A 12,311-nucleotide genomic window follows, 5' to 3' on the forward strand; every position below is an offset into this window, starting at 1 on the left:
AGGGAAGGAGCTGAGCTGTTGTGTGAGTTGCCTGGTGGCCCTTGGACAAGCCGTTCCTCGCCTGAGATTTTTTTTTTCTCCCCACTGGGCTACCCTTTTAGGAGTGAAAGGGACATCTAATAACATCTTTTTTTATTTTTAAAGGTGTTTCACCAAGCTCGCCTTCTGGGCTTCCTTTGTAAAGAAAGCCCTTGGGTGTTCGGATGCCTCCTTTGTGCTGCTCTCACCCCTTCACCTCTCCTGGGATTGGTTGAGGGGGCCCCATAAATCTCACGTCCTCTGAATAGAAAGACTTTAGCAAGTTGTGTTCAGTCCTTGTTCCCGCTCTGATCACTGTAGGCTTTGTAACGTGCTCCAGGCGTTACTTGATTGTGAACCTGCCCATGGGGCTGTTCTGAGGTTGCCTGAGTGCAACATTGCTGGGCTTTAAATCTCAGACCCTGGATGAACTTAGTGATTCTTCCAGGTTCCAAATCCTGTATCGACTGACATTTGCATAAATCCTCAATTTGTTACCCTCTGGTTCTAAGGGTGAGGATGTTTTGGAGGGAGAAGGCTGTTAGCCTGAATTCCCAGGGCACCTTCGCCTGGTGGGCTTCTGATCCATAGATGCTTCCAGATTCTTCCCAGAGGCGAGGGCTGGCAGGAGAGGGGGAGAGGGAGGGCTGGAGGAAGGCTCTGCAGCTGCTGGCGATTCCCTTAGCTACTTTCCCCCGAGCATCTGGGCTCAATAATTTGCTTATTTCTATTTTTTATTTGCACGTCTCTGTCGATGCTTGCCTGGACTTACCTCTCTGGGAGTGAGAAGGAATGTTTTGGAATGACATATTTTCCTAAAAAAAAAAAAAAATCCAGGGGCTTTTTCTTTAAAGAGGCCTCATTTCATCTGTTTCCCCAAAGAGCTTGGGTCCTGGATCAAATTAGGTGCAGGTGCTTAAGACCCAAAGCAATGTAGTTAAGGATTAGCTCTTGTGTTATTCTGTCAGCCAAGTTGGTGGCACAGGTGTTTCCCTTCTCCCTTCAGACAGTCTGAGAGCACCGTAAGGAGTGGGCGGGATGAGGAGGGGAAAGGAGAAGGCAGCTGTGGGAGGGAGGGGGGAGGGGATGGGGAGGGGAGGGTTTTCTGCTCTGAGGGCCCATCAGCTCAGGTGTGTACTTTGCATCAGTCCGGGAGGTGGGGTGGGCGGGGTAGGGTGTGAGGGTGGGGAAGCGTGCAGGTGGACTGTGCACAGGCTCCTTGGGGTCCAGAAGCTCGAGTTCCTTCTCCTGTGCCCGAGACAAGCCGAGGTTGAAGGGGCCGGTGGAATAGGCTTCTCCCAGGCATTGCTTGTGCTCCGGATTTTTGGGGGGGTTTTGTCCTGAACGTTGACACCAGCTCTCAGAATTTTTGTGTGTGGTCATCAGTTGGCTCTTCCCACAAGGAGGGGGTTGAAACGGTTGCCTCAGGTGTGCCAAGATGCCAGCCCTTGAACTGTCTGTCAGTGACGGGTGAAAGGAAAAATAAGAGGAATGGAGTTAGCTTTTCATAAAGCAGAACCTATCAGAAAGAACTGTTCTTGATTCTGAGAGTCTATCTTTCGTTTTCCTCAGTTTTCTGTGTTAAAATGTCCTTTCTTTGAAACACGGCGGTGATTCTAGATGGTGGTCGTGTTGCTTTGGAACACGGCGGTGATTCTAGATGGTGGTTGTGTTGCTTTGAAGGGGGCGGCTGCGTAACAGGTGAATCCCAGGAGCTCAGTGGTGTGAATGCATCTCCCCATTATGAGAAGTTCAAAACAAGTGGAGGGGCTTCTCCTCGGGGACTCGGGCTCCTTCTGTCCTGTGGCCCCACTCTCCTCTGGGACTGAATGCAGCCTGCAGGTAGGGAAAGAAAACAGGGCCGTGTAAGGCCACACCCCGTCGTAAGGCCTGGGCCAACAGTCTGCTGTGTCCTCAGGAGGCCGGGGACAGAGATCCAGAGAACAGCCAGCCACGTTCTGACACGGTGGCTGTTTGCATTAATGTTGTTACCTGGCAGGATAGAGGTGGCCGACCAGTCTTCTCTTGGCCTGCCTAATTTTTCTCCATTTTACTGGTTTACAGAACCCAGAAGCCTGGGGACTACTGTTCGCAATAAACCGAAGGTCATTTCTGTGGAGTCCTGGGAAATATTTCCTTACTTGGAATACTTCAAAACTAGCTAAATAAAGCTGATGCTTTCCTTTTGTTCCTCCTTGTTATGAGCTAAGGATAAGCAACGTCACCTGGAGGCCAGAGAGAACCAGGTTGAACAGAAGTTTGAAAGCATGTGGTCTTTCCGGCTTGTGTCCCTTTTTTAAATGAAGAAGATGCTTCAGTGTTTTGGTTTCACATCTGAAGAGCGCATGTCCCATGTATGGAGGAAGGATGAGAATAACCAGAGGTTGATTTCACAAAGGACAAAAATAAGCCAAGTTATTGGTTATGCCAGTGAGAGCCTGTGAAGAAGATGTTTTGCAGTCTGGTTCATGCCACACAGGAGAGGGCTAGTGTTTCTTCTTGGGGAAGTTGAGTCTGGTGGAATCTGCAGAGAGGGAAAAATGGGCCGCCCTGGCCCGGTGCTCCAAGTGTGAGCACTTAGTCATGACAGAGGGGGAGAGAGTCTTGCTTTAGAAAGTTGGTGGCCGTCACTCATCATGGGCCCTAATTTCTGTGTTGGTTTGATCTCTTTCAGGTTAGTCTGAATGATTCCCACAATCAGATGGTGGTGCACTGGGCCGGAGAGAAGAGCAACGTCATCGTGGCCTTGGCCCGGGACAGCCTGGCGTTGGCGAGGCCCAAGAGCAGCGATGTAAGTATTGGTGTCACTCTGGGCGTTCCTCTGTGCAGCCAGGACGCCCTTTTCTCATCCATCGAGGTTATCGTGCCAGACAAAATATTGGGTAATTGGGAGAATCTGGAAAATAACATATATCCCTTCTTCGCGGAACACAGGGTGGTGCAGGCAGTGTTGCAAAGAGACCCGTGTGATGTGCGGTGACTTTTGTGCTGTGGGAGGGCGTGGTCTGGGTTGTTGCATCTGCTCAGCAGAATGCCGGAAGTGTGTTGTTGGGCAGGGCTGTCCGTCGGCAGTGGAGCCCGCCGGAACCGAATGGGTCTTTCCCATGTGCTGATTTCTTCTAACCCGTTACAGTTGGGTGAGTCCTTGAATCTGAATCGCTCAGACTCTTAATTTCCACAGTTGGCACCTTACGATGTTTAATAGCCTAGGTGCTTTGAAGACATTAGACCGAGGGTCACGCACTCAAAAGACCCGTGATAGAGGCCAGGTGGGTAGCAGGCAGGGGCGAAGCTGCCTCCACGTTTATAACACTCTTCACCTCCACAAGGAGGAAGGGTCTCTCCCATTTTTCTTGAAGTATGTGGCCCTCTGGGACTTTTTCCCACTTTTGATAGAGATGCAGGTTCAAAAAACATTCACCGGTGTCTTGATTTGAACATGGTGGTGGATGCTACCTGGTCTCAGGGTATAAGACACTGGGAAGTGGAGGGACTTTGAGCTTCTGGGCTGTTACTGGCTCTCAGCTCTGGTTGCCATGCAGGGCCCAGTGCTGCTGGATCTGATTTTCTGAGAGAAGCTCAGAGGTGGGGATTTTTACGTGAAAACTGCTGAGTCTTACAAGTTGGCAGCTGCCGTATAGCTTTTACAAACCCTGTGTGGGCCAAGTAAAACATATATGAGGGCCAGAGCGAGCCCCTGGGTCCAAAGTCTGTGGCCCCTTCTCTGAACCTCCCCTCTTGGGGAAGAGGAACAGCCCCTGCCTCGGGTCAGGGTGAGGCTGTGGACAGAAAACCACGTTGTGGAGGTTCGGTCACTCTGCACTCTGGCCAGAGGAAAGCCCCTGATGACTTCGCTAGCACTGTCCCGTCAGCCTGGAGGACATACTTGAAATTCTTGAGCCTAGATTTGGTCTCCATGAGGCCCCTCACTCTGTATCCACCATCTGGTTTGGATGTGCTCCAAGGTAGGGGACCAGAGGGTACCCCAGGGGCTGTTTTCTGGTGGGCTGAATGGGGGCAGCTGGGGAGGGCAGACGAAGGGCTGGCCATCGTGATGTGTAACTTGGGCCAGGGTGGGGTGCTGAGCAGTGGTGGTGGGAAACCGCTGCAGCTGACAGCCAGGCTGGGCGCGGTGACCTGGTGCAGGGCTAGGCTCGTTTGGGGCCGTGACTTTGGCCCAGTTATAAATGCGATCAGGGTTGGCAAGCACAGATGGCAGTGTATTGATGACTGTTGGCCTGTGAGAGTCCGTAGGCCGCTGTGTTCAGAGGCATCCCTTTTGAGCACAGGAGACAGCTCTCTGCCCTCCTGCATTAAGAAATCCTCCTTAGGGTTTTAATGTATTTTAAAAATTCTTTGTGCAGATAGTATTTTTGGCGAAGACCTATCTTTTTACTGTTTTGTGGTACAAACAGGAGCCCAGAAGCATTACAGTGATTTGCGTGGGGTCACTCAGCACATCTGGGGCAGGGTTGGGGCTAAGACCCCATCATGTACTCGGTCAGTGCGTGAGGGTGTAGTGTTGCCACGGTGACCAACATTAGTTTTAGCACTGAAAGTCCTATATCCTGGGACCCTCCTCAGTCTTGGATGAACCAGGAAGGTTGGTCACCCTACAGATACTGCCAGTCTATCCAAACCCAATTCTCACTCTGCCTAAATATTTGGGTGCTTCTTACTAAGGACCCATTGAACATGTGAAACGATAAACTATTCTGGAATGAAGTATACGCTAAGATTAAGTGGAAAGGAAACTTCGTGCTTGGAGATAATAAATTGGGACGGCAGAAATTTCCCTCATCAAGGCATAAGCTACATTAAAGAACCGGCAGATGAAACTGAGACGTTCTCATGTGGAAAGTTAATGCAAAAATAAATTCTGACTCAGAGGCAGGAGTAGGTGGTGCTGGAGTAGTAACAATCTAAATTTTCTTTAAAGACTGGAAGCACGGTTCACAGGGCCCCGTAGGCAATCCAAAAGGAACAGAACCTATACAAATTAGGAACTGTGTGAGTTGGAGAACGGCCAACTCATACATATTCAGTATATAAAAAAGGAATGGATCTGGAAGCTGGAATCCCGGAAGATTTGCTCTTAAACAGAAAAAAAAAAAAAAGAATATCCCGATGAACTTGTAGCCAGTGTGAGTCCATGAAGCATGGCTCCTGCAGGACCTGTCTTTTTCTGTGATAAGCCTGTAGATGAAAGGAAACCGAAGGTGGTGTTTATCTTGACCGTCCCCGCCTCTTCCTTTCTGCACCCTCCTGACGTATTTTATCAAGTACTCGGTTGCCACATAATTGACCAAAGAGCTTTCCAGAGATAGTGTCTACCAGAAGACCAGAATCAACCAGGGGAGGCATCAAGAATGGTAGGACTCACTGCCCTTGTACCCAGAGTGGTGTGACTGGTGCCCCTGGGGATTGGCAGGGGAGCCGGGCCCGCGTCTGTAGCCTGTGGGAGCCGGAGTCTAGCTGAGCCCCAGGTCTGAGAGCAGAATGCGTGGGTTTGAATCCTGGCTCTACCATCCATCAGCAGTCTGACCTTGAGCCAATTCCTTCATTTCCCCTTGGTTTTCTCATCCATCAGTGAGAGAGTCCTTGTAAAATCTTGCTTCCCAAAGGGTGGTCTGCAGACCGGCAGTGTGCGGGTTTCGTGGGAGGTGGTTAGAAATGCAGAATCCCTAATCTCACCCCAGACTTCCTGAATCGGAGTCTGCATTTTGACCTGTGTCCTGCTGGGTGATTTGTAGGCGTGTTACAGTTTGAGAAGTATGGGTGTAAAGTACTTAGAACAGCCCCAGACACCGAGATGCTTTCTGGACACTTTAACCCTTCTCCCCCTCCCCTCCTCCTTCTCGTTATTATTTATGGTTTTGAAGTACAGGGGAAATAATTTAAAACCGTTCACTCTGAAGGACCGTCTTTAGAGGTAAGACTGATCTAACTAGCAACTTTTGACAGTTTAGAAACTGGGTGTGGAATTAACAGACTACTGTATATAAAGCCACAAGGATGTATTGTACAGCACAGGGAAACAGAGCCCTTGTTTTGTAATAACTTTACATGGAGTATAATCTATAAAAATATTGAATCACTATGTTGTCTACCTGAAACTCATAAATACTGTAGATCAACTATACTTTAATTAAAAAAAAAGAGAAACTCCTTTCTTCTTTATTTAGTTGAGGGAGTGGTGTCCTGTGGAGGCCAGAGAAGACTAATTAGTGCAGAAACCTGTGTCTGGATGCAAAGCAAATGGTAGAAGCACAGGATGAGTGAGCCTGGGGGCGTTTGCCTCAATTCACTGGAGCTCACTGTGGGCCGTGAGTGAGGCAGCGTGCTAGGGAAAGAAACCCTGACTCAGAATGTACCAACCGGGGTGCTGTGTGGAGGCCATGAGGTCATCAGCCCACTTGGCCTCGTCTGAACACTGGAAGAGGCCCTTGCAGGGCTCTTCACCGTGGAGGAAGGTGAATAGCTGTGCACAGCCCCGAGCTGGCCTTTGCCCTATTGATCTGTTGATCAAGTAGGGATAAGAATTGTGAGGATAGGCTCAAAATACCGTGTTGGAGTTGTCCAGCCTGGAGAAAGGAAGCAAGGCCGATGAGCAGTTTGAGAGCCTCAGGCGTAGCATGGACCCTCACATACCTTCCTCACTTCTGTTTAGTATAAGCCCCAAAGGGATGGAGTTTGCTTACAGATGAGAATGTTAAGGGCGAGGTTTGTGGTTTTGAGGGTGGCCGCACGTCCACCACCAGCGGGTGATGCAGAGGTGTGGCGGGGTGTCCGGGGAAGGCCCCATGCTTCATTCAAGGTGGTGTTTTCTCTCTCCATCCAGTGTTCCTTCCAGTGCCTGGGCTGTAGCTTTGGTGTGTGATCTTCCTCTTTAGCAGAGAAATGCAAGCATGCAGAGGAGAACATTCACCCAGAACGTTGACTTGAGAGAGTGGAAAGTCAGCTGAACTTGGGCTTGGAGGAACCCCTCCTAGTTTTGTCGGTTTCTAGCAGCATGACCTTGGGCTAGTAGTTCATTTCTCTGAGTTTTATCTCTTAACTGTAAACAGTTGTTCACTGAGTCAGGGATCCATTCATTTCACTCTCTTTTGTTCACTCACAGAACACATGCATTTACTCACGCTGTGGTTTGTAGTGAAATTTATTCATTTCAGAATTCTTTTCTGAACACCTGCTATGTTCCAGGTCCACGGAAGGTGGCAAAGGAGAGCCCCACTCACGGGGTTTTTAAAGATGAAGAGAGTTGATGTATACAAAAGAGTATTGTTACTGCAAAATGCTGCCCCGATGTGAGCTTATTAGCACACTTGTGCCTCCGAGGAGGTAACGGAGTGGATTATCCATGTAGGGGACGATGCTAGGGCTGGGAGGAGCCTGAGCTCCCTTTTGGAGAAGCCGTCAGTTTGCTGTGTGTGACTTTGAATGTCACAAGGAACACTTCATGTCTGTTCTTGGCCTGGAGGATGGAAGTGAGAAAGTACCGCTTGGTCTTCCTACCACTCAAATGATCTCTGAACGCTCAACCTGCTGAATTTAGGAAGCTGTTTCTGTGGCAGCCCCTCACCGTGTGTTTGGTAGTCGGGGAACATGTGCTGTGCTTAAGTGTGTGTGTTTGTAACAGGAATTCTTCCAGATGTTGGCAGAGGTTCTATCTGTGCTCTTCCAACCTCGACATCTAATAAATATTAATAACCCGCATGTGCGCTCAGTTTTCTTTGCACAAACATCGTGTAGTTCATTGTTCACGTGGGGGCATCGTGTACCAGCAGTGACGTGTTTACATGCCCATTGTGTGAAGGGCCGTGTCTTTGTATGCCTGGTGTCCAGCGCAGTATCTGGCTCCCATGAACCCCTCAGAACGTGTTTGCTGCTGAGTCGATGGGATTCGTCCCGAGTTCCCATTCTTCTTGGGATTCACCTGTCCTTTTACTTTAACACTTTCCCCAATTCTAACTCAGTATTATATTCATAGTGTTCATAACATTATAGTGTTATATTCATCTGTCAGGCTCATTTTAAACCCACTGACTGTATTAATTTCACAGTGCCTAGGTAGTAAAGTCTAGGGACAAACGATCTGACAACTTCCATTTCTTCCATCCCTTTCTTGAGGTGTGATGGCTTTCAGGTAGCCTCCGGGCACCTGGTAGACACTCAGTGCACAAGTTATTCTTCTGTTTCATACCTGTGGTTACCGGGGAGCCAGAGACCCGGAAGCAGGAGAGAAGTAAATACCGTTGGCAACTGCATGGCCCCCCCTGCTGTTCCTCTAAACTCAGAATCTCCCATGTTCCAGGGTCAGGGTGCTGGAGGAGGGGGGTTCTGGGACCCCTCTGTGCAGCTTCTGTGCATATTTAATCACTTAGCACTGCTCTCTTTTTCATCTCTGGGGCTACTCTGTGAAAACCCATGAGGGTTGTTTTTTTTTTTAATCGTCTGGAATGCTGTAAGGACAGAACTCCCCAGCAGAAGGATGAGAATTAGATTACCTTTTGGGTACATTTCAACAGATGGCAAAACAAATTCTCAATCCCTTCCCCTCAGACAATCACATTTTCTCAGCCTCTGGATGTAGTTTGTTAAACACTCAACCCGGCCGTGGTGAGGAGCTTATCATGGTTTCTGTCTGCGCGTCTCCCCCTCCAGGGAATTGTTGTGGCCTCAGAAAAGAGGCCACTGGCTTGGGGACAGACACAGAGGTGGCCTGCTTCTCCTTTGTGGGTTGTCTTCACACCTGTAATTTCATGGTATCAGGGACCCGTTGGGAACCACACTCAGGGCGCAGGGGACGCGTTTGCAAGTGGAGGCGGAGGGAGCCGCCTTCCTGCCACTTTTCTCACCGATCCTTTTCTTCTTTCCCACCTCCGTCTTCCAGGTGTACGTGTCTTACGACTACGGAAGATCATTCAGGAGAATCTCAGAGAAGTTGAACTTCGGCGAGGGGAACAGCAGCGAAGCTGTGATCGCCCAGTTCTACCACAGTCCTGCGGACAACAAGCGTGTAAGGACGTCACCTCTCGTGACCGCGTGGGGCTGTCTTTTGGGACCATGGCTGTGCTACAGGAGGGCTGGGAGATGCAGCGCTTGGGCGTCTTTGCCACGTGACAGGCAGCTGGGGACTGTTTTTCTGCTTACCTGGGAGTCGGTGACAGAATGTCATTCTCAGGGCAGAGCTGTGCATGATCAAGCAGGCCAGGTCCTGGCCAGGCAGGATTTCTGGACAAACAAGGGCAGGTTAAAGCCCAAAGCGTCTGCCAACTGCCTGATAAGTCGCCTGCTTCATAGGGGGCACAAATGTTACCCAGGGCCACTGGGGCTTGCACTGGGGTCTAATCTAGGTCCTCCAGGGCAGCCGCTGAAGTCTTGGTTTCATGGGTATCACCAGTGTGCGTACACACGTGTGTACCTGCGTGTGCATGTGTACCCCCCCTTCCCTCCAGCCTGTACCTGTCTAGAAAGGAAAACCAGGGCAGCTGATCCTGCTGTGGCTCCTCATTTGTTTTCCCAGCTGTCTGCCCTGGGGCTTTGTTTCTGCAGTAGAACCCGGGCAGTTTGATTTGGAGGAAGCCTAGACTTGAGATGGCCCTGGGCCCCAGGGAGGAAGAGGGGGGTGCGGGAAGCAAGGCTTTCCTGTGGGTTAGGTACCTTGAGCTTGGAGAGCTGTGTTTGGCTGCCTTCCTCCCCGCTCTAGTGATCCCGAGCTCATGTCCAGGATAGGATGACCGCTTCTAAGGATGCTCGAAACCTAGCTCCTTAGAAGCCAAAGCGAAGGTACGGGGCAGCTGCTGCTTTTTGCTCATCCAGAAAGGAGGAGCGAAATCCACAGGGTCCTCTGACCAGGTCCGCCCCCGCCCCCCTGCCCCGCAGTGCTGGCTTCTCAGGTTGCCTGTGGTCTGTTAGCAGGGACTGTATTCAAAATATTTAGCCACCGGAATGGCCCTGACCAATCAGAACAGACCCAGTCTGGAGGGAGCTGGGTTTTGAAGGCCACCCTGCTGAGGCAGGCATTAACCTTTCAGTCGCTGGATTGTGGGCTGGGCCTGGGGAGGGAACCAGGCCCATGGAGCTGTAGGAGGGGCCGCTCATGGGTTTAAGCTGCCTGTTTACTAACAGAAGCAATTGTTTTTTTAACAACTAAAATAGGTGCCACTGGTACCTACTAGTTAATATCAGCCCCGTCTGATGGTCTCAAAGTGGAGGGGCAGTTAGGACAAACTCCCCTCTAACCTAACTCCAAGGTGACCGAGCAGTTCTTCCCTCTGCGAAGAAAAGCACAGAAAGAGGTTGGAATCGGTTCTGTAGTCTGGACAGCAGGCCCGCCGCGCCCTCCCCACCACTGCACTGGCAGGCCTGGTACTGGGGACTCCCGGTCCCTCGAGTGACTGGGGAGCCCTGCCCCAGGGTCCAGCCTGCTGGCCGTGTTGCATCTCCTGTGGATCAATCTGCCTCTCAAGAATCAGACAGCCCTTGGATTAGTCTCTGCGTCAGGTGGTACCCATCCATCATTGTTATTAGTAGTAGTAGTACTATTACACATTGTCCCAAAGTTAACTCTTGCTGAAGTTGTGGTCTCGAAACTGCTCTGTTGTCCCTTTCAGCCCCATCTCGTCCCCTCCTCGCCTCTGACCGCAGGGCACAGATGTCTGTAAGCAGGCTCCGTCTCCCTTCCTGCTTGTCGCGGGTTGCGGTGAGCAGCTGCTGAACCCAACAGTCAGAAGAGTCAGAAGACAGGAAAGATGAAGTTAGGGGCTTGCGGCGGGGGTGGTTTAGTGCGGGGAGAGGATCTGGGGCTTTTGGAGAGGGTGAAGGAGCAGGGCAGGGGCTAGGGCAAGAAGGAAGGAGAACCAGGGAATGGTTGCAATAGAGGAGCTCTAGGTGCTGCAGGTGAGGTGGGAGCCATGGGCCCGCGGCCTCAGTGCTGTCACCTGAAGAGGAGGGCTGCTCCGATTTCTCAGGGCTGAGTTGGGGATGATTTGGAGTTGGTGGGATGATGCATAGGGCCGCCTTCTTGGAGAACTTGGTGGCTGTTGGACCTGGGGCTGGAGCAGGCTGAGTGAGGTTAGGGATGCTGCCTTCCCTGTTGGGTTTGTAACTCCCCAGTGGAGGCTGTTACCCCTCCTCAGACTTCTCAGGAAGGAAGTGACTCTTACTGTGCTGATGACTTAGGTTACTTTTGCCTTTGTCCCTTGGAAGGCAGATTGCCCCACTCGACCTACCATTTCCTGATAAACATCCCCCATGGCTGAGTGCTTTGCCCTCTACGTCAAGGTGCCGGGCCCAGGCCAATCACCTGTGCACAGACGTTAGCGTGGCTGCCACGGAGGGCGATTGGAAATGGTGGAAATGACTGTTCGCAGCTGCTCGGAAGGGCTAAGGTGTCACGAAAGGGCCACGTGGAAGTCTGGGGGGGCGTGGCCTGCAGGAGGGGAAAGAAGGCGCTGCTTAGGTACATGGAGCGGCTGTGGGGTCACGTGAGAGTTTGGGTCTATTTTCGAATCAGCCCGCCGTCCCACTTCCTTCTTTGCGGTCCCCTGTGTGCCACCGCCTGGAGCAGCGTGCGGCTCTAGCCACCTGACAGTTCCACCAGCCTCGCAGTGCACCCGAGGTCAGTCAGCAGTGTCCAGACATGTCTGGGCTCTTTGAAGGTCACTGGATGTGTGGTCAGGTTTCCCAGCCTCCACAGATGCGAGAGCTGGTCCTGCCTTTTTCCAGGCAGAGGCTGGTCCCAGGTGGGATGGTGAAACGCTCTCTCTTTCTTCCCTTGGTTCCCACCTCCTGGAGGTGAGTCCGTTCCCTGCTTCGTCTGCCCATCCTCCTTTCACGGTACTCTTGGCTTCTTCACTCGAAACTGGAGACAGTCACTTAGGCTGACATGGGGATGAATTCTGTAGCGACTTTTGTTATCTCTCCGGAGGTCTTTGTGTTTTACGAGGGAACGTAGCGTTAAGCTAAAGGAAAAGATGAAGCACGTCTGGAATATTAAGTGATTGCAGACATGCTTGGAAAGGTAGGGGGTGGCGGTGAGGATGCTCCTGAAATTGCCCAGGTTAGGAAGCATCTAGTAGGTCAGCTCTGCTGGCCAGTCTGCAGGGTCGCCTCGAGCAGACTTGACAGCCAGGCGTCCCGGGACTAAAAGCAGAGTAGGACGTCCCATGCCTTCGTACTCTGTGCACATTGGAGGACGTTACCTAGCGGCAGGAAGCACGTGCCTAAGGGTGGGATGGAAGCTGCAGGTCATTAGAGTAACGTTGGATCAGAGAGGTGAAGTCTTCGTG

At 51.2% G+C, this 12,311-nt stretch overlaps 1 protein-coding gene across 2 annotated transcripts in view; it reads left to right on the forward strand.

Moving 5' to 3' along the window:
• The window catches only part of SORL1 (sortilin related receptor 1), a 258,242-nt gene that overhangs the window by 111,450 nt on the left and 134,481 nt on the right, over positions 1-12,311 (forward strand). For both annotated transcript variants that reach the window (XM_060304206.1, XM_030839654.2), the window contains exons 2-3: positions 2,693-2,809; positions 8,912-9,037. In XM_060304206.1, the coding sequence (XP_060160189.1) occupies positions 2,720-2,809; positions 8,912-9,037 (216 nt within the window). In that variant the 5' untranslated portion in view covers positions 2,693-2,719. The remainder of the gene's footprint in view (positions 1-2,692; positions 2,810-8,911; positions 9,038-12,311) is intronic.

The sequence above is a fragment of the Globicephala melas genome, chromosome 8, assembly GCF_963455315.2.
Source record: "Globicephala melas chromosome 8, mGloMel1.2, whole genome shotgun sequence".
In the NCBI taxonomy this organism is placed as follows: Eukaryota; Metazoa; Chordata; class Mammalia; order Artiodactyla; family Delphinidae; genus Globicephala; species Globicephala melas.